The 27,943-nt window shown below is 41.7% G+C and overlaps 2 protein-coding genes across 5 annotated transcripts in view; one reads left to right on the top strand and one right to left on the bottom strand.

Annotated features, from left to right (window-relative positions):
* Positions 1–18,068, bottom strand: part of LOC143344267 (uncharacterized) — a 62,325-nt gene extending 44,257 nt beyond the window's left edge. Inside the window, exon 1 of the mRNA XM_076770147.1 lies at positions 17,338–18,068. Within this exon, the coding sequence (XP_076626262.1) occupies positions 17,338–17,427 (90 nt within the window). The 5' untranslated portion in view covers positions 17,428–18,068. The remainder of the gene's footprint in view (positions 1–17,337) is intronic.
* Positions 53–27,809, top strand: LOC143344268 (FMRFamide receptor-like). Of its 4 annotated transcripts, XM_076770151.1 has the most exons (6): positions 53–1,825; positions 19,572–20,442; positions 22,412–22,680; positions 22,755–22,944; positions 24,762–24,925; positions 25,001–27,809. In XM_076770151.1, the coding sequence occupies exons 2-6, from the start codon at positions 20,146–20,148 to the stop codon at positions 25,353–25,355; spliced, it is 1,275 nt and encodes a 424-aa protein (XP_076626266.1). In that variant the 5' UTR covers positions 53–1,825; positions 19,572–20,145; the 3' UTR covers positions 25,356–27,809. The 4 variants fall into 4 exon arrangements, with proteins under 4 accessions (XP_076626266.1, XP_076626265.1, XP_076626263.1 ...); XM_076770150.1 differs by having other exon boundaries at positions 53–416; positions 24,762–27,809; XM_076770148.1 differs by having other exon boundaries at positions 24,762–27,809.
* The last annotated feature ends 134 nt before the right edge of the window (positions 27,810–27,943 follow it).

Raw genomic sequence — 27,943 nt, 5'->3', positions numbered from 1 at the left:
GGGTCACTCGGCGCTCCTCCGCGAACGCTCTTGTACTCGGATGATTCTCTTCTTTGTGGCAGCCAGTGCGCTGCAAGCGCTCCGACGACGCGCTTCGACTTTACGCTTTTCCCTGGGAAAAAGATCCGGAAGGATCGAACCGCTGACACCGATCGAACCGAAAGTGAAAACGGTTCGCACGCGGTCAAAACAAATGAAAACAAATTCTGATCGTTACGGACCGAGTGATATACGTTCGACACGGGGGGACGGAAACGTTCTCCGGGTGTTGGTAAAACGACAGGAAGTGCGAGGCATGATCGAGGATCGAACCGTCGTTGAAGTTACGGAGTGAGTTTCGCGTTTCGAAGTATTTTCGCGGCCAGTGCGACGAAAACGCGTGGGATATCGAGGAAGACTGCTCGAAGGAGATAAAGGTGCGCTGCTAAATCTTCTACCCCCTTAGTCGCGTTTCCAAAAGACGATCGTTTTCCCCCAAGGATCGAATCAAAGTCTGAATCTCTTAACGAACTATTGACCCGAAACGATTCTGAATGATTTCTCGGTCAGAGATTCCCTTACAATAGAAATTAATTACTAGCACCGACGGTTCTTCGATTTTTCCAAGAATCCTCCGTCAGAATTCCTCGGCTGCTAATTGCAATCAACTCGGAAGAAAACAGACATTTTTTTAAAAAGAAGCATAATTGTTTCGTAGAGAAACGATCGGTCCAACTTGGTCCCGGGGCGAGGCGGAAAATGAAATTTAAATCGCACGGAATTAGCATCGCCCGCGAAACGAAATTGCGTTCCAATTTAAACGGTTGTCGCGTCTCGGAAAATCGGAAATTCTTCGCGAAACGATGAAAGCTTTTCGTAAATATCGGACGAAGTGAGCTTACGACGCCCAAGTTCCAAAGAAGAACGCGAAGGAATTCGAGGGACGTTCGAGAAACTGAACGAAAGACCGCAGCGGAAGTGCGGAGCAGAGATCGAGGCGCGACGACGCGAACAACGAGAACTGGACAATCAGAACTCGATTATCGCGATCTTCGATAGGAGGACCGCGTCAGAAGTCCAGAAAAGGGCGATTCTCCTGTTCCTGTTCCGGTCCCCACAGAGCTTCTCCCCGGAGAGGTTAATCCACGGCAACGTGGGCGAACCCTTCGTCGAAAAGAAGCCGGAAATCGAGGGGCAGAACCATTCCAGGACCCCTGTATCTTTTGACGGCCTCCTGCGGGAAATCCCAGCCTCGAGGAAACCGCAATTATACGTGGGAACGAAGAGGAAATCGACGCATCCGAAAGCGTCGCGATGATACGAACGGAAGAATTCGTGTTGGTGTTGTAATCGGAATCTTTGAGCCGTGAGTCAGAAGATTCGATTGAAATTGTTAGCCGGTTTCGGTCGCGGGAGAAACCAGCTTCTCCTTAAAGGAAACGCGTCGCGGAACACGTAGTTTCCGAGAAGTTTGCAGAAATCAGTGCGCGAAACTCGGCACAAAGGACTCGAAGAAGTTCGTTTGTCGCGATCGAACGAATCCGAGGCGGCCATTTTCGGTATCGGTTGCAATTCACGGGAACAACGACGCGAAAGGCTGAATCGTCGGTTTGAAAACTCGTATCGAAATGTCAGAAGCCAGGAGGAACTCGAACGTGTAGCAAAAATCGAAAGAGACGAGACTATTTCGGCCTCGTTTGGCGCGCGTTCGCAGGACGATCCCGTTGCTCGATCGCGTTGGTGGTGATTGTTAGTCACCGTGCGAATCGAGTAATTATGTCATGGTTTCGCGATATGCGGACACACGGTGCTGGAAATGCGGGCTGACGCGTCGCAAAACGCACAGGTGAGCAGGTAAAAAAAAACCCCCGTTCTTTGTTCCTTTATTTTACGTTTAAACCGTTCGATTTTTGAGAACCGAAAACGAAACTGGAACAGAGGATTTGCAAGTAATATTGCTGATTGTTCGCATCGACGAGCGGCCCTCTTGACGTCATCGTTCGAACGCGTCGATTCGATGTATAGTAAATAGAAAAACATATCTTCTCGCGCACTGACGTTAAAATTATTTTAATTAACGTGAAAACGGTGATCTCGAGTCCCGTTAATCAGCCTCTAAAACTAATCCACCGTGTAATTTCGGAACGAGGGCGGAAAATAATTCTAGATTTTTTATACGAAAGAGCGAAAAGAGGAGACTTCGACGCGACGAAATACCAGTAGATTCGATGAATTTACTTAATTGATACGAAACAAAAAATGACTTGGTCATTTTGAAATAGTGTTTTATCGTAAAATTATTTAGTATTCCATCTGGTTTTACGATCCAAGATAAGTTTCGACTCGCCATGTTCGCGACCATTTCGAACCGTTAATTCGATGCGAGTTTGCGAGGATTCTCGTAAACGCAAATCGAAACAATGCCCGCAAGGCTCTATTTCGCAAAACGGACGCAACATTTCAGACGAGCAGCATCGATTCATTATCTCGCGATCGCGATGAATTATCGAAGCGACGAGTCGCGGAAACGAAGAACATTATTCTACCAATACGCGTGTTCGTGCATGCAAGATCCTCTTTAAACGGTGGTTTCTACTAACGATGGGAACAATACTTGTCGATTAATCTCCATTATTGACAACAAGATGAAATATCGAGCGATATCGATACCATCAACGAAGCTTGAAACGTTTTCTGCATGTTTCGAATACCATTTGTTCAAAACGAATTGAAAATTTATATCGATGATCGATGATCACCGAAATATTCTACAGTGAAAGACAATAAAGATAAAACTTTCGTGAAAGGGGAATCGGTACAGCTGTTCGACTGATCCCAAAATACAAACGTAAAGTGTTTACACACATGGCTAATATAGTCCAAATTATTGCTACGTTAACTAATATTAGTTTTATCGTAGAGACGAACGCGGCGAATAATCGTAACGATGAAATTTAATAATAGTGGAAAGTGAGATAGGATCTTGTCTATCGGTGCGAGGAAAAGCTTAAACGAACTCGAAACTCGAAAAGTCTCGAATTTCGAGGACACCGATACCTGTTGTTATTTTTATAATTCGACGGCTGAATAAATCTCGCCTCGGGCATATTCGTATATTTAAATATAAAATAAATCGAAAGTATACAAATACAGGCGACTCGACCGGTTCTCGGGGACGTGGGTGGATTAGATTAATACAAATGCCCAAATTTCTTGTAACGTTTTCGACAATGTGAAATTCTCCTCGTGGAACTCGGCTCGTAAAACTTGGCTCGCATTATTTTACGTTCTTGACGCGATTATCGACGCAAGTGTTCGCGACGCGTCGTAGCGTAAGTCTCCGTGCGGCTTAACGGTCCTAAATTCTCGATTCACGGTCGAGTTTTCTGCGTCGATAGGTTTGCGTCTGGTAAATTAAACGTCCGAAAGAATGAAAGTTAACGAACTGGACGCGTCCGAGTGTTCCTTCGGACGACCGTGGACAATGGCCACTAATTAAAGCTGATCCCCAGACACCGAAGAAATTAATATGCACGACAGATTTAATTATCGCTCGGCCAAAACTCGTGGAAGCTACGTGTCTTTCGGTCTAGTCTCGAAAAATATTCAGCAACCCCGATAAAATCGAGGATGATCGTACGCCATTTGTAATACACCTCTTCGAGAGAAACGAAGTAAAGCTCGAACATCGAAATAGACGATGCTAGGGGGGCGATGAAATTAACTTCACCCGCGGCGAATTAATTATTGGCCGCAGCCGGATAAACGTTTAGATGCGAAACGATAACTACGACTGCTAATGCAAAGTCGGATATTGCTGATTCGGCGTGATTTCAATGAGCATGGAAACCCCACCCGCAATCTTGGATGTAATTAAGGACCAACGATGGCAAGGCACCCTTTGCGTTCAACGGCGCAGAAAATCTCCCTCCGGTTCGTGTGACGCCCATTTATATCGAACGGCAACGAATTAAGACAACCTGTTCGAATCACCGTCTAACTGCGCTTTATCCGTGGGTTCGTTTTTGCACGCCGCGTTCAGCGATTAAACTTCGCCCAGCGAGGGGCAATCTAGCTCCACGACCGAATAATCTCGACAAACGACTCTTTCATTAACGGTTTCCTTGAAATCCATTCTCAGGAAACGAAACTAAACAAATTTTATTGGACGAAATTTCCACTTGAATTCGTGGAAAATACTTTGATGCTCGAGCACGACGGAAAGATCGGTCGTAAAACCTTTGGTAACTTAATAAAGCTCCTAATGAGACTACGCGTTATCAAAGACCATCCACGCCAACGCGTTTCGATAACGAACGACATCGTTTCGTCGCGGAAATTTAAGGGAATGGTCGAGGTACATGTTCCATTTTATCATGGACGATCCTTCCCTTATCTGTCGTTATTATCACGCTTCATTGTCCTATGCATAACGGGTACAAAATCTCGTCAGAGTTCAATTAATGTTGGACGCTCGGTGGCTGTATGATTTTTTTATCACCCGTACATCGGGGAGCAGACTAGTATCGCAAAGTTAGTTATTCAAGTCCAAGAGTCGTGCATGTACATGCTCGTTATTAACCGTGGAACGTTGTAATTTACTATTTACGCCATCGAGCATCAGTGGATGATCCCTTTAAGATGAACAAAGTTACTCATAAAAAATTTTCCACGAATGTAAGCAAGCGAAATAATGAAATTCAGATTGAGGTGAAACTGGTCCGATACTCCGTCATCCTTCCGCAAAAAGAATGCAATATCGCCAGTGGTGATCGTTCAGGTGACAGTAATTGAGTCTTTTCCCGTGATTGGAAATTGGACACGATGATGGAATCGAAACGATGGAATCGTAGCGCAATACCGATTAGTTTGATAGTACGGTTTAATCCGCGACGATAATGGATTGCAACGGCTGAAAAAGCTTAACTGCTTGATCGCGGCGTGCAAAAAGACCGTTCATTAATTACTCCTGTATTAGGAACATGTCATTAAATCTCCATTTCACGCGGAAATATCGAGCGGATCAGTCGCTGCAGTCTCGTTTGCATAAGCAATGCATTATCCGACGCATTTGTACGATACAGCATCGATCGCGTGGGACGTCGTGTCCGGAAAAAGTTTTTATAGTTTTCTGATTTCCCTCGTCTCGCGTTTCGCGCGTGCATTGATCTCAGGGATCTATAACGAGCTCTAACAAAAGGAAAGTTACGCGCCAGACTCTTTTTTCGACACATATTAATATTAATGTGTTTACCAAGACGATCGATCATCGAAATTTAGTGGAGAAATATTGCACGCGCCTCGGGAAAAAATATGTAAATTCCCGCGTGGTTTCGTACACGAGCAACTAAAAATATAGGCGAGCGAAGTCGCGGGACAATTTACGACCGAATCTGAAAGTTTTATTCGTTATTCGCGAGCAAAATTTGCCCCGAGTCCGGTTTCTAAGAACAAAGGAAAACAAACTATCGGTCATGTTCGCTACGATACGCGTTTCCGTTTAAAAATAAATAAAATGCACGTCTCCCGGTAGGAACGCGCATATTCTGGGAGTTTTTCCACAAATTTCACAGACCGAAATAGAAAAAGCGAAAGCAAAAGCGAAAACGCATTGTGCTGGGAACGTTTCACGTTCGCCGGGATGAAAAATTGAACCGAAGATGATTAATAGCCGATTCTTAATAATCTCGACCATATTTACGACTACGTTGAGGGCGATCCTGAACGTCGCGAGCATTCAATTAGAGGGTTTGATTAATGGGGAACGTTGGTACCGCGGAGATGGGTCTGGAAAATTGCAGGAATTTCATCGAAATTGAACTTATTAAGAATCTGGAAACGCCACCTTTGACTGATAGCTAGATTCGTTCTGGGTTTCTAATATCTGCAGATTTTGATCGTATTAAAAAACTCCTCCGTGCAGCGTCTAACAAATTTATTAAAAATCAACAGAGGCTAGGTGCCTAAATAAAAAAAAATTTTAAATCGTTCTGAAAAAATTATTTTCGGCTGCGGGGGTTAATTATAATTATTTTTGGTGAACAGACATACCCTCGAAATCCTACGCGTTTTCGAGAAAAAAATTCCTGACCAAAAATCTAATTTCTGGCCAGAAATGTCTGCCCGAATTTTCATGCGAATCTTTAAAACGTCATAACTTCTGAACGGATTGGACGATTTTAATGTTTAAAAAAGCAAACTACGCGTATTTTGGTGGAGAATATGTACAAATCGTAACAATATTCGAAAAGTTGGTCCTTGACCCCGCAAAATGAGAAAAACCCCATAAAAATGGTCCAATTTTCAAACTGCCGTAACTCCTACAATTGTGAATATATTTCAATGAAACTTTTTTCTGAAGTAGTGCTCATGGGTACCTACAAAAAAGTATTAGACAACTTTTCTGTAGGGCGTCAAACAAAATTACTAAAAATGAAAAAGGAATTTTTAAGAAAAATCGACAGGGGTAGGTGCCTAAATTTTTCGGAGAAAAAAAAAAATATTTAATTAATCCTGAAAAAATTATTTTCGGTTCCGGGGGTCAATTGCAATCATTTTTGGTCATTACACATACCCTCGAAATCCTACCCAGTTTCGAGAAAAAAATTCCTTTTCGAAAATCTAATTTCTGGCCAGGAATGTCTGCCCGAATTTTCATGCGAATCTTTAAAACGTCATAACTTCTGAACGGATTGGACGATTTTAATGTTTAAAAAAGCAAACTACGCGTATTTTGGTGGAGAATATGTACAAATCGTAAAAGTATTCGAAAAGTTGGTCCTTGACCCCGCAAAATGAGAAAAACCCCATAAAAATGGTCCAATTTTCAAACTGCCATAACTCCTACAATTGTGAATATATTTCAATGAAACTTTTTTCTGAAGTAGTGTTCATGGGTACCTACAAAAAAGTATTAGACAACTTTTCTGTAGGGTGTCAAACAAAATTACTAAAAATGAAAAAGGAATTTTTAAGAAAAATCGACAGGGGGTAGGTGCCTAAATTTTTCGGCGAAAAACAAATTTTTCAAATCGTTCTAAAAAAATTATTTTCGGTTGCAGGGGTCAAGTACAATCATTTTTTATCATTACACATACCCTCGAAATCCTACCCTGTTTCGAGGAAAAAATTCATTACCGAAAATCTAATTTCTGGCCAGAAATATGTGCCCGAATTTTCATGCGAATCTTTAAAACGTCATAACTTCTGAACGGATTGGACGATTTTAATGTTTAAAAAGGCAAACGACGCGTATTTTAGTGTAGAATATATAGAAATTATAAAAATATTCGAAAAGTTGCTCCTCAACCCCGTAAAGTTAGAAAAACCCCATAAAAATGATCCAATTTTCAAACAGCCATAACTCTTACAATAGTGAATATATTTCAATGAAACTTTTTTCTGAAGTAGTGCTCATGGGTACCTACAAAAAAGTATTAGACAACTTTTCTGTAGGGCGTCAAACAAAATTACTAAAATTGAAAAAGGAATTTTTAAGAAAAATCGACAGGGGGTAGGTGCCTAAATTTTTCGGCGAAAAACAAATTTTTCAAATCGTTCTAAAAAAATTATTTTCGGTTGCAGGGGTCAAGTACAATCATTTTTTATCATTACACATACCCTCGAAATCCTACCCTGTTTCGAGGAAAAAATTCATTACCGAAAATCTAATTTCTGGCCAGAAATATGTGCCCGAATTTTCATGCGAATCTTTAAAACGTCATAACTTCTGAACGGATTGGACGATTTTAATGTTTAAAAAGGCAAACGACGCGTATTTTAGTGTAGAATATATAGAAATTATAAAAATATTCGAAAAGTTGCTCCTCAACCCCGTAAAGTTAGAAAAACCCCATAAAAATGATCCAATTTTCAAACAGCCATAACTCTTACAATAGTGAATATATTTCAATGAAACTTTTTTCTGAAGTAGTGCTCATGGGTACCTACAAAAAAGTATTAGACAACTTTTCTGTAGGGCGTCAAACAAAATTACTAAAATTGAAAAAGGAATTTTTAAGAAAAATCGACAGGGGGGTAGGTGCCTAAATTTTTCGGCGAAAAACAAATTTTTCAAATCGTTCTAAAAAAATTATTTTCAGTTGCGGGGGTCGATTACAATCATTTTTGGTGAATAGACATGTCCTCGAAATCCTATCCATTTTCGAAAAAAAAAATTCAGGAAGGTAGACAAATTTTTCGACGAAATTAAAAAATTTCAAATCGTTCTGAAAAAATTATTTTCAGTTGCAGGGGTTAATTACAATTATTTTTGGTGAATAGACATACCCTCGAAACCCTAAGCAGTTTCGAGAAAAAAATTCCTTACCGAAAATATACAAAAAATATTAAAAAAACATATTTTCGTTTTAAAAATACTTCGAATCTTTCTAATTGTTGGATTCTACGATATAATGATTCACAATGGTTCTATTATAATGGATATCGAGGACATTTGTGGATCGAGTTTCTCGTTGGAAGGTAGTTAAATAGCCATTCGAATTCGCAATCCAAGATGAAACCGAGGTAATATACTTTTACCGCTCGAAGTGTATTGCATATTTAAGTTGGGAGGCCAAACTAAGAACCGCGGTAGCTCTTGGTGATAAGCAGACATCGGTTCCATTCGCGAAAACCAATCTCCTTAGTGGTTCCCGGTGATAACCACCAGTTCTCCCGCGAAGACCAATTTCCTCGGTGATAACTAGACATCCGGTTCGTTCGCAACTAACAAACTCTAGAATAAACTTCTGATTCTCGTCTTCTCGCGCCCCGGGTTCGTAACATCTTCGTAACAGAATTAGCAGCAGTGTTCACAATTAATATCTACCGCTCGCGAAGCGTTAATTTTGTTAAACATTTTGGGTGCACAGCCGCGTTTCGGAGGAAAGTGAGATCGCGAGAATTACACGGAATTCGTGCATAATGCTTTGCACGTCATCAAGATTAACAGTCGAATATTATTATGATTAGATGAGTATTTATTGGACCATACAGAGCTCGTTAAGCTGCTATGTATGGTCTAATAAATACTCGTACAACAATTTAAATACGAAATCGATGTCGTTCAGTCGACTTCCACCCCTCGAGCGATAAAATTTGATTCCCAACCATAAAAATACACGACGGAGTCGAAGACTGTTTCGACCACGAAGAGCCACATGTTTCGATATTGCTCTCGTGGAGCAGCATATTTTTATTCGTACGGAGTGTAACGGGAAACGCTGGTGTATCTCACGAGAGATTAACCTTCCAAATGGTTGGTAGCTATCCAGAAACCTGCTCGAGGCAAACGTAACGTGTTACTTTCCGTAACGCGAGTCGCAAAGTACCCGGAGTCGCTGTTCGTACAAAGAGGCCGCACAACGCTTGAGTTACGACCCCTATCTATTTGCATGCAAACAAAATCTCCGGCTAGTATAATAAGGAGAGCCGGAGAAAAAGACAATTTCCATTAAGAATTTACATAACCCCAAAAACAGGATAAAGGGAGGGGATTTTAAATATCCTCCATCGATCTGTCTGGTTCGGAACAAAGCAAGCGGAAAGAAAAACGAAGACGACGAACTAGGAGAAAAGATCGTCGACTGGACGATAAAGGCGCGGATTAACCGGATAAATAAGCATCGTTGAGCGTTCCAAATGATTTTTTGTCGGAGAGCCTGGCTTTGCGCGTCCAGCCTCGACAGGAACGATCAGGATAACGCGAGGAGCCACGAGGACCGCTTAAGCGCGACCAAATCCGCATCTTTATGGACGTCGACTCGTACAAGGTTCAAGTCCCGAGAAAAACTGCTCTCCAAGCTGTTTTGTGTGCAGGGGCTGTCCAGAAATCGGTGAAAAATTTCCCCGTAGATCCTCGTTACCCGCGTTACGGGGGAATGACGAGAGGGGTGGATCGACCATGAATCACGAACCAAGAAAATTCGTTAAAAATGCTCGGGCAAAGCGTCCCCTCTGTTTTATACAGGGTGTTTCGTAGCGCGTTCGTTTCTTTCCGGATCGTATTTGTAGAGGAAAAAAATAATTTCCGCGTACGAGGCAAAGCAAACAGAACGAAGATAACGCGTCGCGTCGCTCGACGAACGGAAAGGAAAACATACGATCGGTCGACGGTATTTGTTCGCGACAAAAATTTCGTCGCTCGAGTTTGATTTCGCGAGGGAATCACTGGACGCTCGGAAAAGCCTATCGTCGGCTCGGTAAAATGGTCAGCTGTTTGCCTGTTGCGTTCGTTGCTGCCAACCCTCTAAAAATACGTGTAAGCTTCGGGCTTCGAGCTTTGCCGCATCTCGTTTCGACTCTCGGTGGTCGACTATAGGGAACTCCTTGTCTAATTTTACCGCGAAACAGAGTGTCCACCGCGAGTCCCGCGATCTACGAGAAGATCTCGTCGGCCTTGGCGGTTGTGAAATTTGGACGGAGATCTCGGGGACACGCGTTTCGTAGGAAACTCGTCGATCGGTCGATACACGACCACGTAAACAGTAGTTCGACGAAGGCGACTTCGAATCGCCGCGAAACCGAAATTACTACGAACTTTTTGGAAACGTGAAAGGGTTGATACGCAAGGCAGAAGAGCGTTTGGTAATTTTAGTCGACTGTCGCACGGTACGAAAGAATATCGAAGCTCTGAGGCGCGAACAAAGGTAAACTTCGGGTTCGAGAGACCGTTAAGGAGGCGAAATAGCATCTTTCGAGAAAGGCTGACATCTATTTCCAAAATGGGTCGTGCGTAAGAGAGTCGAGGCGAGATCTTCGTAGAATACGACGGCGACGATGCACCGAAAATAATCCACGTGCCATTTTCGCGCTCACCATCGGGCCCTGGATCTCTCGTCACGGAAAATAAAACGAAAACGATGACTGGTCACCGTCCTGAGAGCCAATCATCGAGTAACGTTCGATCCTCGGGTCAAGATTCGCTTTTATAACATTCTGATCCTTCGTATCATCTTCGAGCACCCTGTGTGTTTTTTATTTATATTAATCGTTACCACATCGCGTTTCGAACTATTAATACGTGCCATGGACGGATGTACAAAATATCAACGAAGCGCGTTTGTTATACGGTGCTAATTTCATCATTTTGATGGCGCAAAGAGTTACATTTTGGGAACGCGTCGATCGCGTCGTCGAATATTATTTTCGAAACGGGCGAGCGCGATTGCGTTTCGAAAATAAAATAACAACGCGAAACGAGCCTTGTTCGAAGTGGTATCGCTGGTTCGAAAGTTCCGTGGACCGACGAACCGTGACGTCGCCCAGGAGACGTCTGATCTTAAACGGCTGTTACCACTTATCGCATTCCCATCTCGTCGTGGCGCGAATCACACCACTTTCCGAGGGCCAATGAGGCAGAACGATGCGGTACCAGGCTGAATCCATCTCGTTTGCGGTTACAACAAATCTATTGTATTTTTGACAATGACGCACAGAGCTATCTGCCTCGAGCGACGAAACTGTCGCGAAAAAATAGACGCATAATCGATCGACGACAACTGTTCCAGGTGAATTTAAATTCGAGGCGTTCGTATTTTCAGTTTAACACGTTGACTGCCAGACGAAACCCCTCAAATTAAAAGGAAAATTGAATATTGTTTTTAGACAATTGGAAACTAGCTTTATTTTCTTTCGCGTCTAATCTTGAGAATAAATTTTTTTAACTCCCTGGTGAAAAGTCGTGTCGCCCATACGTGGATGACGTGGCAGTCAATGTGTCAAAGAAGCAACGTTAGCTTTCGTGCAGGGGAAAAAGAAGATGGACGCGTAGGAGACGAAATTACGATCGTCCTTTTATCCATGGAAGGTGGTCGCGTGGGGCAAAATGTGCGCGGAATCAGTGACACGATTCTCGAGTTCCTAATAGCTGCGCAAAAGAGAAGACACACCAGATGTTGTTCACACTTGGAGGTTATTACTTATAAGTGACAGTAATACCGTCTCATTTCCTGGCTGCTCCACTTTGCGGGACCAACGAGACCGACAGCCTCGACACAATGCGACCGGGTTTACCAAAGTCGATCTAACGGCGCGATGCTTTTGCCGCGCGAACTTCATTATTACTTAACGTTAACGCGGCTGGCCCATTTCCCGCGAAATCGATCACTTAACACGAGCAGTTATCGTATAAAAATGTAATATTCTTCTATATTATTCGTTTCGATCGTTGAGTTCTCGATAAAAACGAAGACTGCAAGCTTCGAAGGAAAATATAAAAATGCCTCTGCTATCCTCGATTTTATTAAAAATTTAACGACGCTGTAACCCCGTGCCCGCGACTGCGTTTAATTCGACTATCTTTCACGATGGTTCGCTGCATTTAATTACATAATCTTCCACGGTTCTGGCCGGAATTTCGCGAGAGTATTAACGTTTCAAACGACGGTAATCTCGTTGGATACCTGGGTCAGCTAACAGCGAGATAACACGGACAAGCTTTGACGATTCGTTCGCGAAAACTGAACTAAATCCGTACGATTCGAAAGCGATCGTATTTATCGGACGTTCCACTTTGCTTAGCCACGTCGGGACGCTAATTATTATTTACGCGAGTACTTCGTGCGACGATATAAATACTATCGATCTTGCGCAACCGCCTGCATCGAGCAATGAATTATCGCGACAGCTGCCATTACGGTACCGCGGCGGGAAAGAAATTTATCTCCCCAAAAACTTTCGACCAGAAGAAGTCGATTATTAATGTTTCACGAGCGTTTAATTAAACTTCGACAAGGATTTCGAGCAAGGGAAAATTTAAGGTCGATGGATCTCCTCAGGAATTCCATTCTAGGAATATTTTTCCCAGTATGCGCTTGTACGATCGCGGAGAGGATGCTTCGGAAGTACACTTTTACAGATTTTAGTCCTTTCCGCCATTATTTTCAGAACCGTAATTTAGACACGAAGCAGGTGTCATTAATAGCGGTGCCACAAGTGGCATTAACTCGCTGACGCGCGTCGAGAACTTTACGATGGAGCAAAAAGCTAAGTGCGCGCTGCTTTTGACTTGAAAAAGTATAGTAGCGCTTATTCATCCATAGTATAAGCCTGATTTGGCTCTACGCGGCTATTTCTCATTTCCCAAATGGCCAGAATAGGCGTTCGATATCGAGCATTAAAAAGACTGAGCTATTCTTGCGACGCCATTTTCAGAGCCTATCGAAGAGCTACCCGACGTTGCGTAACGCGTGTTTCCTCCGGAAGAGAGGAATTTTGAACAATTGGTGATCATAATTTTACTGCAAAAATTGCATTTGCCACGTGTTAAAGATTTACTGTTATAATTGGACGGTAATTACCGTGTGATTAGGTTTTGTCTAACTCTGGTGTGTCGTGCTAGATCAAAACGGTCGAAATCTTTGGTCGGGTTCGGTGCATCTGTCGTAGTCGCCGGACGAACGCAAGAATGGTCTCGTTAATGATAATTCGAGGACGACGATGTCTTAACGACTTTATTAGCCGTCTTCCCGTAATTATAACTCATTCATTAATCATGATAACGGAGTTGGTAGGCCGTCCCGGCTGAAATTATCGATCTAGTTACTCCATCGAGGTTACCGCGCCTACTCTTTCAAACCCTCTCGCGTGCACTTTTATCTATGACAATTTCTTAAACCAGCGTTTCTCAAGCTGCATCTCACTTCTCAATAAACAAGCTCGGTATAACGTGAAACGTGAAAAATTTTTATCCCGATATTTCACTTTTATAAAGAGAGCAAACTGCGTGTTCACACGAAAGAAAATATCAACATAGTTGCACATTTGGATCGAGTTCTATTTTTGGCTTAATTTCTGAGAAGCGACATCACTTATCTCGTTAAACATGACTCGTACAGTCGTTTCTATGCACTCCGTTTCTGTGAAAAGGAGTATTTTATATTAATAGAAATCTATCTACTTTTTCAAGTAGAATTTATATTGCATGAAATATACATAGGGCAGCGAAAGAATTCTTTGTTACGAATTTATACAGTGAACATTCCAACCCACGGATCATTCGAGCACCCTAAGTTCCTAAAATATTAATAACCCGAACCATTATTTTATTCGTGTTTATCCTAAAAATTCAATAAACGTCCGGCAGAATTTGTTATCCGAATGTACATTGCGTGATCCGTGTATTCCATTCTTGAAACGGTATTAATAAATTTTCATAACCAACTTCCCGCCCCGAGGCGTGCAAAAATCCCCCGATTATGCGAGCAACCCACGCCTTTATTAACTCGGGGAACCGAGGAACTACTCTATATTATTTTAATTTATTTCTACTCGAGGGTGTCTGCCAAAAATATTCCTTTATCGAGGGAATCCGTGGAAGAGTGGAGTTTGAGAAACACTGCCATAAACGATGCCAGAATACAGGGTGAGTCGCGTAATTTGATCGGATCGTATCTCTTCTATTAATGACTGTAGTAGAAGATGACAAAAGAATTCCAATATTTACTGTTAAACTTCTTCACGTTTCTCTAAAATCGTAAGAAAAACGCTGGAAATCAATATCGTGAACCATGATACTAAATATAACACGAATAAATCAAATTAAAAACACAAAAACGTTCGACAACTCGGTAGAAAATTCGAAGTAGTATTTCAGTGTTTTCTTTTTTTTTATTTTTTTTATTTTTGTTTGTCGCTAGAACTGTACGTTAGCGAGAGAATTACGCGACCGGATAAAATTGCGCAAGTTTCCCCGTATATTAGCAAAGTCTTAGTCTCGTTCTCAAGTTAACCAACGACACAATTACGGTTGAGCTGAATTAATGATTGCAGACACACCGCGGGTGGTAAATTATTCACGAAATCGTATCGTTTCCTCGAAACTCTCTGTGCAACAAGTCGAACAATGAAACGGTTTTCATTAAACTGCTAATTCGAGAAACGTGCTTAACAGGTTCACTGTCTATGACCCGTATAGGGGTCACATCGTCGCGCTTTTGAATGCGCCGCTGAGAAACCGGACAGTGAACGCGTTGATCGCGCCCCGCCATTGAGGATCGCGATCTGAAACCGTTGCCCGATAATAAACTTTCACGTTTCCGACGATTATTTTGGCGGTGTCGACCGCGATTCGACGAATATTTATAGACGATGATTTCCGCGTTATGTTCGCGGATCTCCCGAGCGCGAAGAGGCTACGTTTTGCAACAATAACGACCGCGGTTACTTAATCCATTACGAATCAAAGTATTCTGAGAAACGATTCGCGGCACCGGAGATCGAGAGCCGCGCTAATCGCCAACGAGTGGTTTTTCTCGAGCTCGAAGATCGGCCGTGGAGGGCCACCGATAATCGACGAAATATATTTCTGCATTAATTCAACGCGAACGGACGAGAAAGAGATCGGTCCAACGAACAATTTCAGAACGGGTGGCGCGAAAATTGCATACCGCCAGTCGCAATTCGAGCTGACTCCGAGTCCCATAAATCACCGCGCAGAAGTAAAATGCTGTATAAAACTTTTCGTCCTTGCCGCTCTTTTCCGCCTTTGTTCCCGCCGGGGGGTCGGATATTACGCGTCCAACTTGGAACCACGGTCCACGAGCGATTCGTAACCGGTCCACGAACTACGAACAATTTTTATTCGACGGAATATTTTCACCAATCGCACGTACAAACCCTCCATTTTCATCTGATTATACCTTCTCTGTATTCATCGTGCTCGTCCCCGGAAAGAAGTAAAAAAAATTTGTCAGAAATTTACTTCCATCTATAATTACGCGAGAAAACGGTCGACTATTCATCAACGACATCTACAGGGAATAAATAATTTTTCAAGACTCGCCGCTATTACGAACGTTTGTTTGTTTCGAACAAAATAATTCATCCCTGAAGAGGTTAAAAATAAATTGGCACGTCGACGGTTCGTTAACAAGAATGGCCGCATCGAGCGGGCAAATTAGTTTTCGTGTTCGTTTCGGGCGACGCGCGAACTAACGCGTAAACGCCTGGAATTATATATAGGTGCAAACATTTAAACGATTTACTGCTCGAGACAATTTATCGGAGACAGAAAACAGGAAGTGCGCTCCGACGGAACTTAACCAGCGACACCTGGCTTCGCGAAAGTTTAATTAGGAACGTAAACGTTGCCAATGAAACTTTCGCCCGTTACACGATCGCGAGAAAAATTCGACGAAGTTGAAATTCCCCGTGTGACGAAACTTTTCCGATTTTACTTCGCTTTCCAACGTTAGAACGTTCGATCTGTTTTCCTGTTTCCCGATCGCGCCACGACGGCCGCTTAATCGCTCCAATTTTTATTTTCTTTTCTTTCCTAAAATATTCGTCGTGTCGCGGGAATGGCCGTACAAGCCGTTTCGAAATGTATCCGGATCGGTCCGGTTCGAAATTAAACGACGTGTGACGGGGCTCCATCGAAACAGCGGTACATCGATGCGTTAAATCGATATAGAAACACAGAGGGAAACCGCGCGGGCTCGTGTACAAAATCGACGACGCGGAAATTAGGAAAGGACAAATTAACGACAGCTCGAAACGTGCCGATCAACGCGCGAGAACGCACGTAAATGGTACGGAAACGATCGTTCGATCGAAATGTAACCGTCCATGACCAGCCATCTGCGCCGTTACGCTATTTTAAACTCGCGAGCATATTTTCGGCAATTAATTCCGAACGCCAACGCTCGTGCAAGAGAAATACATAAATTGTCGCAGAATACGGATTTCTCTATGCTGAAATGAACGACAATGGCGTCCCTCGAGAAACGTATGCTTCACGATCGACGTTTATAACAATTCATATTATTTTTAGCTGTGCTTCGCTTTGGGAGACCAACAATACCGATTTTTGTACAGAGTAACTTACGAAAATAGTAAATTTAAGTGTCGGAATCAACTGTATCGATAGTTAAACTTAGTTGGTAAGGAAGTTTGTGGCACAAGCGCTAACATTGGCTGTCGTGTGACACGCCGGCGGGTCACACCTTCTTTAGAAAGAATTTCGCGATATCAATGATGTTTCGGTGGATACGCAAGTAAAATTCGAATAATTTAAATATATTGATATATACACACTGAAAAATAAACTGAATTAATTGGAAAACATTGAAATTACCATCCCAATTATGCAGGTTATAATTCCTCAAATTGTTCGGGCACTCACATGTTAACGGCCATATTTGATACACCGATGTTGCACAAATATGGTCTAATTATCGGTACGATGGGTTGGCTCGAGTGTACTTATTTATTTATATAACCAAATTAAATACTGACCACTTGTTAAATAAATCAGAGGGAAATACGTAGTGCATCAACGATGATCGAGAATTATGTACCAATGGTACAAGAATGTTTGATCCCTCGAAACGAAGTTTAACATAATTGTTTACTCACGTATAATGTTGCGAATTCTTGACCAGGTTTTCGTCTATGGCAAACAACGGCAGACAGCAAACTCTCATGTTCCATCGGCGTAAATATCATAGTCTTGTGTTTGCTGGCGACTCTACACTCGCGTTTTATCACTTCCAGTCCGTTTCACGCGTTCGATTCCCCAAATTATAACGAGCAATGTACCATACAAAGGACAGTAGGTGACTGATTCATCGAGGACAAACATTGTTTACGTATAGCTTCCCTCGGCGTCTCTACCGTTTATAAAAGCGCGGTCGAGGTTAACTGTTTGTGTCTTACGAACGATCGTATAATAGGAACCTTCGTCGTCGTATCTGTAGGTCAACAAACTTTTCGATCTCTCAACGATTACAATATCGACACTAAATTACTGCACACACTTTTCTAAGGGCAAAACTTTTCGATTTTCAAATGATTATGCACGACTCAAACACTTTTATGACTCTTGCACAAAACGATGCTACGTGGCGCCACAGACCAATCAGAAGCCTTCCCGCGTTCTGTGACGTCATAAGATTGACCGGAAGGCGGGAAAGGAAGTAATCAAGATTTCCGGAAGACTTTTTTTACCGAAAGAGATATTTTAAGACGTCCTAATCATGTTTTGATCAATGGAAAGAAATTATTTGTGTAATACGCATATTTAGAGAGAATGCAACATATTACGAACCCCATACGTGAAATAAGAGATAACCCCACACTTTTTCCTGCTACTGTTTGCATCTTACGAACCGATCGTACAATAGGAATACTTTCCGATCCCTCAATGATTACAATATCGACACTAAATTACTACGCACTCTTTTCTAAGAACAAACTTTTCGATTTTCTAACGATTTTACCCGACTAGATCCCTTTTATGACTTGCACAAAACGATGCTACGTGGCGCCACAGACCAATCAGAAGCCTTCCCGCGTTCTGTGACGTCATAAGACTGACCGGAAGGCGGGAAAGGAAGTAATCAAGATTTCCGGAAGAATTTTTTTACAGAAAGAGATATTTTAAGACGTCTTAATCATGTTTTGATAGATGGAAAGAAATTATATTTGTAATACGCATATTTAGAGAGAATGCAACATATTCCGTATCCTATACGTGAAATAAGAGATAACCCCACACTTTTTCCTGCTACTGTTTGCATCTTACGAACGATCGTACAATAGGAACCTTCGTCGTCGTATTAATAGATCAAAAAACTTTCCGATCCCTGAATGATTACAATATCGACACTAAATTACTACGCACTCTTTTCTAAGAACAAACTTTTCGATTTTCTAACGATTTTACCCGACTAGATCCCTTTTATGACTTGCACAAAACGATGCTACGTGGCGCCACAGACCAATCAGAAGCCTTTCCGCGTTCTATAACATCACAACACTGACCGGAAGGCGGGAAAGGAAGTAATCAAGATTTCCGGAAGAATTTTTTTACAGAAAGAGATATTTTAAGACGTCTTAATCATGTTTTGATAGATGGAAAGAAATTATATTTGTAATACGCATATTTAGAGAGAATGCAACATATTCCGTATCCTATACGTGAAATAAGAGATAACCCCACACTTTTTCCTGCTACTGTTTGCATCTTACGAACGATCGTACAGTAGGAACCTTCGACGTCGTATTAATAGGTCAACAAACTTTCCAATCCCTCAACGATTACAATATCGACACTAAATTACTGCACACTCTTTTCTAAGGGCAAAACTTTTTGATTTTCTAACGATTTTACACGACTAGATCCCTTTTATGACTTGCACAAAACGATGCTACGTGGCGCCACAGACCAATCAGAAGCCTTCCCGCGTTCTGTGACGTCATAAGACTGACCGGAAGGCGGGAAAGGAAGTAATCAAGATTTTTAGAAGAATTTTTTGCGTTAAAACATGTTTTAAGACGTCCTAACCATGTTTTGATCACTGAAAAGAAATTATTTTTGCAATACGCATATTTACAGAGAGTGCAACATGCCCCAAATCCCATAGTGAAATAAGAGATAATCCCGCGCTTTTTCGTGTACATCAGAGCCAAATAATCTCCTCATTATTTCGTATTTTATTAAACATAAATAAATGACTATTAAAGTTCCGATGATTGTTCAATATTGAACCGGTTAAAATTCGGATAACAGATCCTTTTGATCAATGTAAGAGGGAATTTTGAAACGTTCACAGACTATCGTGAAAATAATTCATCCTTTCTAATTGCAGATTTCTGGTAAACTTCCCAGAAGGTCTCGAGAGAAAGAGCGAGACGCCAATTACTGCAAGATCAGGAGACGTTGCAGATGTACCTACGAAAAGCCTCCCAGAATTCCATCGGGATCGGGCAAATTGAAATTGATTCAGTGTCGCTTAACGAAAGACCCGAGACACGGAAATCGAGATAGCAGTTTGAAGCATCGATAAGCTAAAGTCTCCATCATGGTACCGAAACTGTTCATCCTCGGCTCTCACAAAATTAAGAGGTAGTGAGAGTCGAATCGAGAAGAAGGAACTCAAATTTTCACGAGAATCTACGTATTCGCTAATGAAATCAAAGAGCAACGCGACGAGGGTCAGGATCAAAGTTGATTAAACAAATTTCGTCCCGTGCAAAAGCTTCTCTCCGCGAAAGGAACCCGGGCTGCCCAACGAACAAAACCGATCGAGTTAATAAGAAGTCGTGAATGAACGTAATCGATCCAAGAATCATCCAAAAATGGTGACGTGAAATCGAAACGGGACGACAGAGGGGACCGATGAAGAAGCAGGCGAAGAAACGGAACGAAGGCAGCCCGAAACGATGGAAACGAGCTACGAAGCCTTCAACGGAACCAGTCATTACGATGCTGGTCAATTATCGAGAAATTTCTCGGCCAACGAGAACGTATCAGAAACGTTAGAATGTAGACAAGAAATCAATTCGAACGCTCTATTTAATTTCATCATCTGCGGCGTGCTGGTGAACTTGGTCGGTATTTTCGGCATATTCGGCAACGCGATCTCGATGATCATCCTCTCGAGGCCGCAGATGAAGTCATCGATCAATTACCTACTGATTGGTCTAGCCAGATGCGACACGATGCTAATCGTTATTTCGGTAAGTTCGTTGACTCTTACCTTCGAACAACAGCCTTTCTATTAAAGAGCTTATTTCCAAACTTAAATCATCATTAAAATACGGAATTATTGTCAGCTCAGTTTATGATTACGAATTGTTAGAATACGAAAATGGATGATCTACCAATCGGCTCGCTGAATGCTAACAAGAATGGAGGAATGGACGGTGTTCATCCCGGTCTAATTAAATCCTGTCAATATATTATCTCTCGAGCTCTCTGGGTAATCGTTAATAAATCCCTTGCGACAGGCCTGCTTCCCGAATTATGGACAACTAGCCAATAATCCTGATTCATAAGACCGTTGATAAATCCGACGCGAGGAATTATCGAGCCTTGCAAAATATTTTTCTGTAAATATTCGAAAGCATCGTCAAGGGAAAACACTTTGGCTTGATTAAAAATGTCACCGCGGATGAGCAACATGAATATTTCCGACTCGTAAGCCGATTTCATTTACAGAGGTTTCAAGAAAGCTTTCGGTGCCGCTAACCATAATATCCTTATAGCAAAATTACGTAGATGTAACATTTCGAGTCCAGTCTTATCCTGGATCCTCTCATTTCTCGCCGGGAGATATCAAATTATTCGTTTTAATAATTCATAGTCTGAATCTGCTGAGGTCAAATCCGAGATTTCGCAGAGTTCTCGTATCGGCTTTATATCGTCAATTATATGTATATATGAATAACAGTTTCTTTCGAAACGATCTAAAAGAATCCAATATAAAGGTATTTTCAAGACAACAATGTTAGATTAATACGTCGTATTACCTTTCGACTATCTGGCTGCACATGGTCGAAACGTCTTATTTTTATAATTGTTGATTTCGCTGCGTCGTTGGCGTAAATCCCACAGTTTTGTAAACAAGTACAATGATTCATTAGGTGCATTCCTCGGTGATAATAACATACTTTGTACTAAAAATACGTGCATCAAGCAACGATCAGATAAGCGTAACTTTCTCAGCTTCGTATCTGTGGAACTTAAGAGGTTTCCGAAATAAGCTCTTTAATTGTGCTTGGGAAGAAGCTCGACCCGGATGTTGCTAGACGTTGACTTTACAGCCTCTAAAAATTTACGCGAGCATTACGACCGTCTCTTCTTAGCTCGTGAGAACACCTTAAAAGGGTTGGTCGCGGCGGAGTCTTAAATCCAGAGAGCGTAAAACACCGAATAAAAGATACAAAAGAATCGTTTCGTTATTGCTTCGCCTGCTGAATATTCTGGCGCGGGTTTACAACCGACGGCCGGTCTCTTGGGTGGCTTGGTCGCTACGATCCACGCAACGACAAGCACCCGCTAATTTATTCTTGTGGTCGGATGCGAAAGCTCGAGGAACTTGTAACTCGCAGCGAAACAAGCCCGAATTAACGGACTCGACTCTCTGTACGACCATGATTTAAATGTCGTTAACATAGCGCGCGTACAACCGCAACCGAATACCGTGAAACTTCCTCGACCGTTTGTGTTTCAAAAACGATCTTTGTAAATCCCCCGAGACTCGAATTATCGGAACGTATGCCGGTTTCTGATAGAAATGGCCGAGTATCTCGTGAAATCGGGTAGCTGTTTACTCGCAGAAAATATATCCCCGTTCCATCCGCCGGGTTATGTAAACCGCCGCAGCCTCATTGCCAAATAAACTTCCCGAGGTCAATATCAAGATCCTCGAGGGTGGATACTGCACGAGTATCTACAGTAGCGGTCGAGAATTTAAGACGGCTACCACTTTGATAGATATTACAGATACTAAATAGCAAACAACTTACACTTACATCTTATCTGTTAAGAATATAGTCGCCTTAAACTATCCACTTCTACTGTATCTAAAAGTGACAAACTCGGGACGGGATTTCATTTGCTGAAACTACGATAATCCAGATTTTCGAGTTGCTCCGACCGCCTCATCCGGTGGATTAAACGCAAGAAAACTTGTGACGTTTCCAGGTATTGATCTACGGCTTACCCGCGATTTACCCGTACACCGGGCTCCTGTTCGACTACAAGTTCATCGTCTACCCGAAGATCGTACGATTCTTGTACCCGTTGTCGTGCATAGCGCAAATAGCGACGGTGTATCTGACCCTGACGGTGACGCTGGAGAGGTACATAGCGGTCTGCCATCCCCTGAAAGCAAGATCTTTCTGTACGTACGGAAGAGCTCAGCTGGCTGTGCTGATTATCGTGGTGTTTTCTCTTATTTACAACTTACCAAAGTGAGTGCTTCTCCTGCTTACGCATGCAGTTACGTTTTTGCGAACGGAAATATTCATGGAATACTTATCCACAGATTCTGGGAGATAGACATCTACACGGAGGTTCACTGGAAATACGACGTCACGGTGTACTGCCTGTACCCGGCGGAGCTGAGAAGTAACGACTTGTACGTCACCCTCTACGTCCACTGGATGTACTTCTTTATTTGCTACTTGTTTCCGTTCTTAGCTCTGGTGATCTTCAACGCGGCCATCTATCTGAGGGTGAGCATCATCGGCAGCTACTGAAAAAAATAAATATTATACGTTAGTATCTTTGAGCATGTATACAGCAAGGGACCTGTTGAGGTGTTCAATTTGGTTATTAACACGGTAGGAATATTTACGTAGCAGTTTCATATCGTCATATCACGACTAGGATAATTTTCTCGATTCGATTAAAAATCATGAACCATCCACTGACGCGACGACCGCGCGCCTGACTTTAATTTATGTGCAAACGACTCTTGGACTTCCGGAACGACCCGAATATATGGCGAACGAAGCGTGAAAACGTAGACGAGGGAGAAAAAGCCTGGGGACGCGAATTTCTCTCTGCAACCCAGTTCCATGATATCCATAATTCCGTAGAGAATTACACCGAGCCCTTCGATTCTAACGAACATCAATGACGAATTTAGAACGATTCAAAGGGGGACGCCGACAAAAAATTGCAAAGGGAACTCGAAATTTCGAGGGATCGAGAATCCTACCCCTAAAAATTATAAATAGAAATAAAAATATTCACGTTTTTCTTCGCGAAATCGATCGAGCGTAATAAAAATGTATTGAAAAATAGCGACGAGCAATCGCTGGGTTTTTCCACGGATCTCTCTAACATAACTCCAACATTTTAATTGACTAATAAACTGTAACTCCGTACAGTCAATCTCTGTCTCAGCCTTTAACATACACACGCATCGCGGTGCAATTCTACAGATTGTCCTCTCGACGTTAATTTTATTCGTAGATTGAACGGATTACGTTTACCCATTCCAGGGGTTGTACTGTAAACAGTGGTGGTTGGTAAGTCATAATTTACGTCGCATGTTACAGTTTCTAACGTGTTACCGCAATATCGTACATACGGTCATACGTACGTGAAATCTAGTTTACGGATGCATACATAACTCGCACACATTTCGCTGCTGTAACTGCATAACGCGGATAAAATCGTGGCCGATTTTACGTTCATGCAACACGCGTGTCCGGGAACAAGTTTCGCGTTTATGTTTGCGCGAAAGGAAACCGTTCGACTACTTATTGAAATTAATATTTGTTCTCGAACGTCGTAAATCCTCTCAGTCGCATATTAATAATTGCGATTTGGTTTGAAAATGATTCGGTACGGTTCTAAGTTCTCGAAGGGGGCTACATTTCATCTCCATTTATCGAGTACGTTTGAGAAATGCAAGAAAAGAAAATAACTTTGTAAATAAAAACTAGTTTAACGAATTCCATAAAACGGGAGATTCCACAGACCGAGTACACTCGGTATTCCTGAGAGATTCCGCGTAAGTGTTTCGAAGATAAAGCGGCGGTAAAACGCGAAAGTGACGGTTCCAGCATCCAGCAGTAAAGATACACCCCTTCTGGGACCACTCGAGGCATCGTGTTCGCTACACCCACTAAAATAATGCGTGGATCGCGCGATCAGCCGAGAAAGTAAAGGAAATGGAAAAAAAAGAAAACGGTTTTGCCCCAGGAACAATTCCTATTTTTCACTTCTCACCGCGACAGGGAAACCACTAATTATTTCTACGTGGCACCTTTCTTCTCATTCATTTTTCTTACGCTCGATACGAATTGCCTGAAAGAAGAACGACCCCATTACTCTCTCAGCGTCTCCCTAATTCGTTCCAGGGCCACGGCGACCCCGAACGAGCGATTAATTAAAGTTTCTATTTTATTTGTCACAACCCTACAATAAGAAATAATCGACGCATTAATCAAGGGGCGTATGAATATTTTTTTGGGGGGGATATTGTGCCTTAGGCTTTTACATTAATGCCGGTTCTAACCGTCAGGACACGATGTTACAGGTCAGAAAGGCGAACAGGGACTTGCAACAGTTGTCCCGGCACCAAAGGCGCGAGATCGGTTTAGCGACGATGTTACTCTGCGTGGTGATCGTTTTCCTGATCTGCAACATCCTGCCGCTCGCTTCGAACATCCACGAGACCTTCCTGAACGATCCGCCGATCTGGTTGGTGCAGACGGGCAATCTCCTCGTGACGATCAACAGCAGCATAAACTTCATTATCTACGTGATTTTCGGCAGGAAGTTCAAGAGGATATTTTTGAAGCTGTTCTGCAGCTCGAAGTTGTTCGGGCCCGGCAGGGACAGTCCAGAGTTCCAGACGTACGACGAGTCGATTATCACCAACATGACCAACATAGAGCTCAGGAACTCCATCAGGCATTACCACCTGAACAGGTCGAGCACCATCAGTAGGAACAATAACGTCTCTAATGGTAGCACGCGGCAAAGCTTGAAAGCGTCGGGTAGGCCCGGAAGTCCGGGGCCCTGTGTCTATTATCCCGCGAGAAGTCCCGTCAGGAGCCCTAGTCAGATGTCCAGGACGTCCAGCACCCAAAATGGATGGAGCAAAAGAGACGCGGACTCTACCCTGTAACGGTTCTGATTCCTCCGAAGTCGGTCGCGACCATTCGTGCGCTTACAAGGGAAAACAAGAAAGTCTTTTTGGAACGGAGAACTTCTTAAGTCTCGTAATCGTTTGTAATCGTTTAATACTTAGGAAGACAGGTGCCAGTATCCACGACGCATTTCCACGTACTCTCGAACGCGATTCGAATTTCACGACGACCAGCCTGTGACACCTAGAAAATAAACAGAGTGCGATATGAGTACATCGTCTACATTCAGGGCAAAAACAATTGTTTCAAGCTATCATATAAAGGTTCTGGTAAACCTAAATCTATATTATAACAGTTTACAAGCCCTGTCTGCGATGTTTTTCTCAATAACGAGCTTCAAAACCGTACGAATGGCTGAAAAGCAAAGTTCGAACTTACCTCAATTTTTGTATCATCTATCCGTGAACTTCTATTCCTTAGTTTATCATTCTCGAAGCCTTTACACTCGCTGTATCCTAATGTTAACACTTTGATGGCCGGACGATGGCGATTTTACATTACGACTGAAACAATAAAATCACATTCACGTGACAGTGGCCGTCCAAGTGTTAACGCGAGGAAAACGGTCGACCGTAGCTGCCTATTATCGTTTCGTTTAACAAATTATCGGACCTCCGAAAACTCGATGGCTTTAAAAATGCATCGCGTGACTGCTTCGTTTCAGCGTCAAAATAAATATGAGTTTCTCTGTGAGTGTAAGGTCATCATTCTCCGAAGCTGAAAATGTAATAGCGATTTAGCAAGGGGATGATGAAATTTTGAACGTACGTAAAAAAAAAAGAAACAAAATTTTTGATGTCACCCAAACATTGTGATAAAGAATCGAATGAAATTATTCATGGTTTATCGTTAGGCTGTTAAACGATACAGGACGAATGATTACCTTATACGAGTAAGGACTTAATGTAAGTAGGACAATATGATCTTCGTGTAAAAACACACCCTCGATATTATATAATACACCGTACTTTTAGTGAATTGTAAATACTAACCGCAAACTATATTATTTTGATATGTTATCGCGCCCAACGCCGAGACTTTTCCTCGATACACGAATAACTATATCTATGACATCGGTTTCCTTCACGAAAACAAGAAAAAAAAAAATACTATGGAAGAAAGAAGCGACCAAAAAATGTAGATTTCCTGTTATTCTTAGACGTTTAAGGACACACAAGATTCGTTTGTCTGCAAATGAAAATACAAACGCGAATACAGTATTAAGTCTCCCTAAAGCTCTATGGATCATCCAACAAATGCGGATAATGTTTAAAAACTTGAATCGAATGAAAATTCATTCGTCCTCGCATTTGAAAATTATAAAGGAACCGTCGACGTAAATGTTTTTTCGAAATATTTGCGCATATGCCTGGTCGAGATCATTAAGGCATACAAAACAATTCTGTTAATCGTAACGCACTTATTATTCTGAAATATTATGGTGTATCGCGCAAAGAAGAAAAAAAACGACTTCTTCTTGTACCAACGCACTGTTTTGTTTCGAGAAATAAATACGCCGTACATTTCATTATCATTTTTCATGTCCTTTAAAATATTTACATTTTATGCCTGTTACGTGTTATTGAAAATAACACTTTTATACTTCAAAGAACCCATACCATTTACACGTAATATCAGAAACAGGGGGAAAAAGTTGCAGCGGATATTGTTGCGTCTTCTGGTTTACTACACCATGGTATTTCAGAATTAAATACAAACGTGTACCTGAAGCTATTTACTAAGTAGATCTCTTAGATTCTTTTATATTCTTTCTCGTAAGCGTAAACATCGATATACTTTCATTAAATTATATACATCTTGTTTAAAAGTAAATAAGTATTTATCATTTCATACTACAAAACGTACTCTCGAAAAAGCACATAAATCTTTTAAAGTAAAAACTAAACATCTTAAATATCACGCGTACGTAAAATAAATTGTAAATATAAGAATTTAAAATGTTCTATGCTAATTTTTGCTAGATACTAAATTGTACTATAAACGACTCTTTTATTGGAGGGGAAAAAAATGGAAAACTAGGATGTAAGGCTTTCAGCGGCCTGAGTATACATATAGTCAAGTTCATGGCTTCCGGATGGATGTCGCGTTTAGGTTCAGCGATTTGCCGACGTTTCGCAAACGTTGTAGACGCAGCATCCATCCGGAAACCATGAATTCGAGAATGAAAAACTATCCCATTCTACACGAATATCAAAATTTAAATTTAAACAGGGGAAAAAGAAGCGCTCTCGTAGCTGTATGACAAAAAATTACATGAACTATACGAATATACATTATATTCTAGTCATGGAATTTCTATCAAAATATAATTATATTGGAAATCTTTGTGATTACGTATGTATATAGAAACATGTATGTATAGCCAAAAGGAAACACGTCGTCATAAAAATAAACTCTATGAATTACTTGTACCATTTTGTCTAATTAACATCAACTGCTATGTCCAACACTAAATATAGTTGAAGAGTTCTTGTAGAAAATTTCATAAATGCCAAAAAATACATTTTTCAGGACCTAGAAAAAACGGGATCTGACTATAATTAGT

This window comes from Colletes latitarsis, chromosome 8, assembly GCF_051014445.1.
Source record: "Colletes latitarsis isolate SP2378_abdomen chromosome 8, iyColLati1, whole genome shotgun sequence".
Lineage (NCBI taxonomy): Eukaryota > Metazoa > Arthropoda > Insecta > Hymenoptera > Colletidae > Colletes > Colletes latitarsis.
This window is presented reverse-complemented; position numbering and strand designations above follow the sequence as displayed.

Coding starts and splice junctions, on each gene's coding strand:
- LOC143344268 (XM_076770150.1), top strand. CDS start 20,146: ATGGAAACGAGCTACGAAGCCTTCAACGGAACCAGTCATTACGATGCT. Junction 20,443..22,411: donor CGATGCTAATCGTTATTTCG/GTAAGTTCGTTG, acceptor TGACGTTTCCAG/GTATTGATCTACGGCTTACC. Junction 22,681..22,754: donor CTTATTTACAACTTACCAAA/GTGAGTGCTTCT, acceptor ACTTATCCACAG/ATTCTGGGAGATAGACATCT.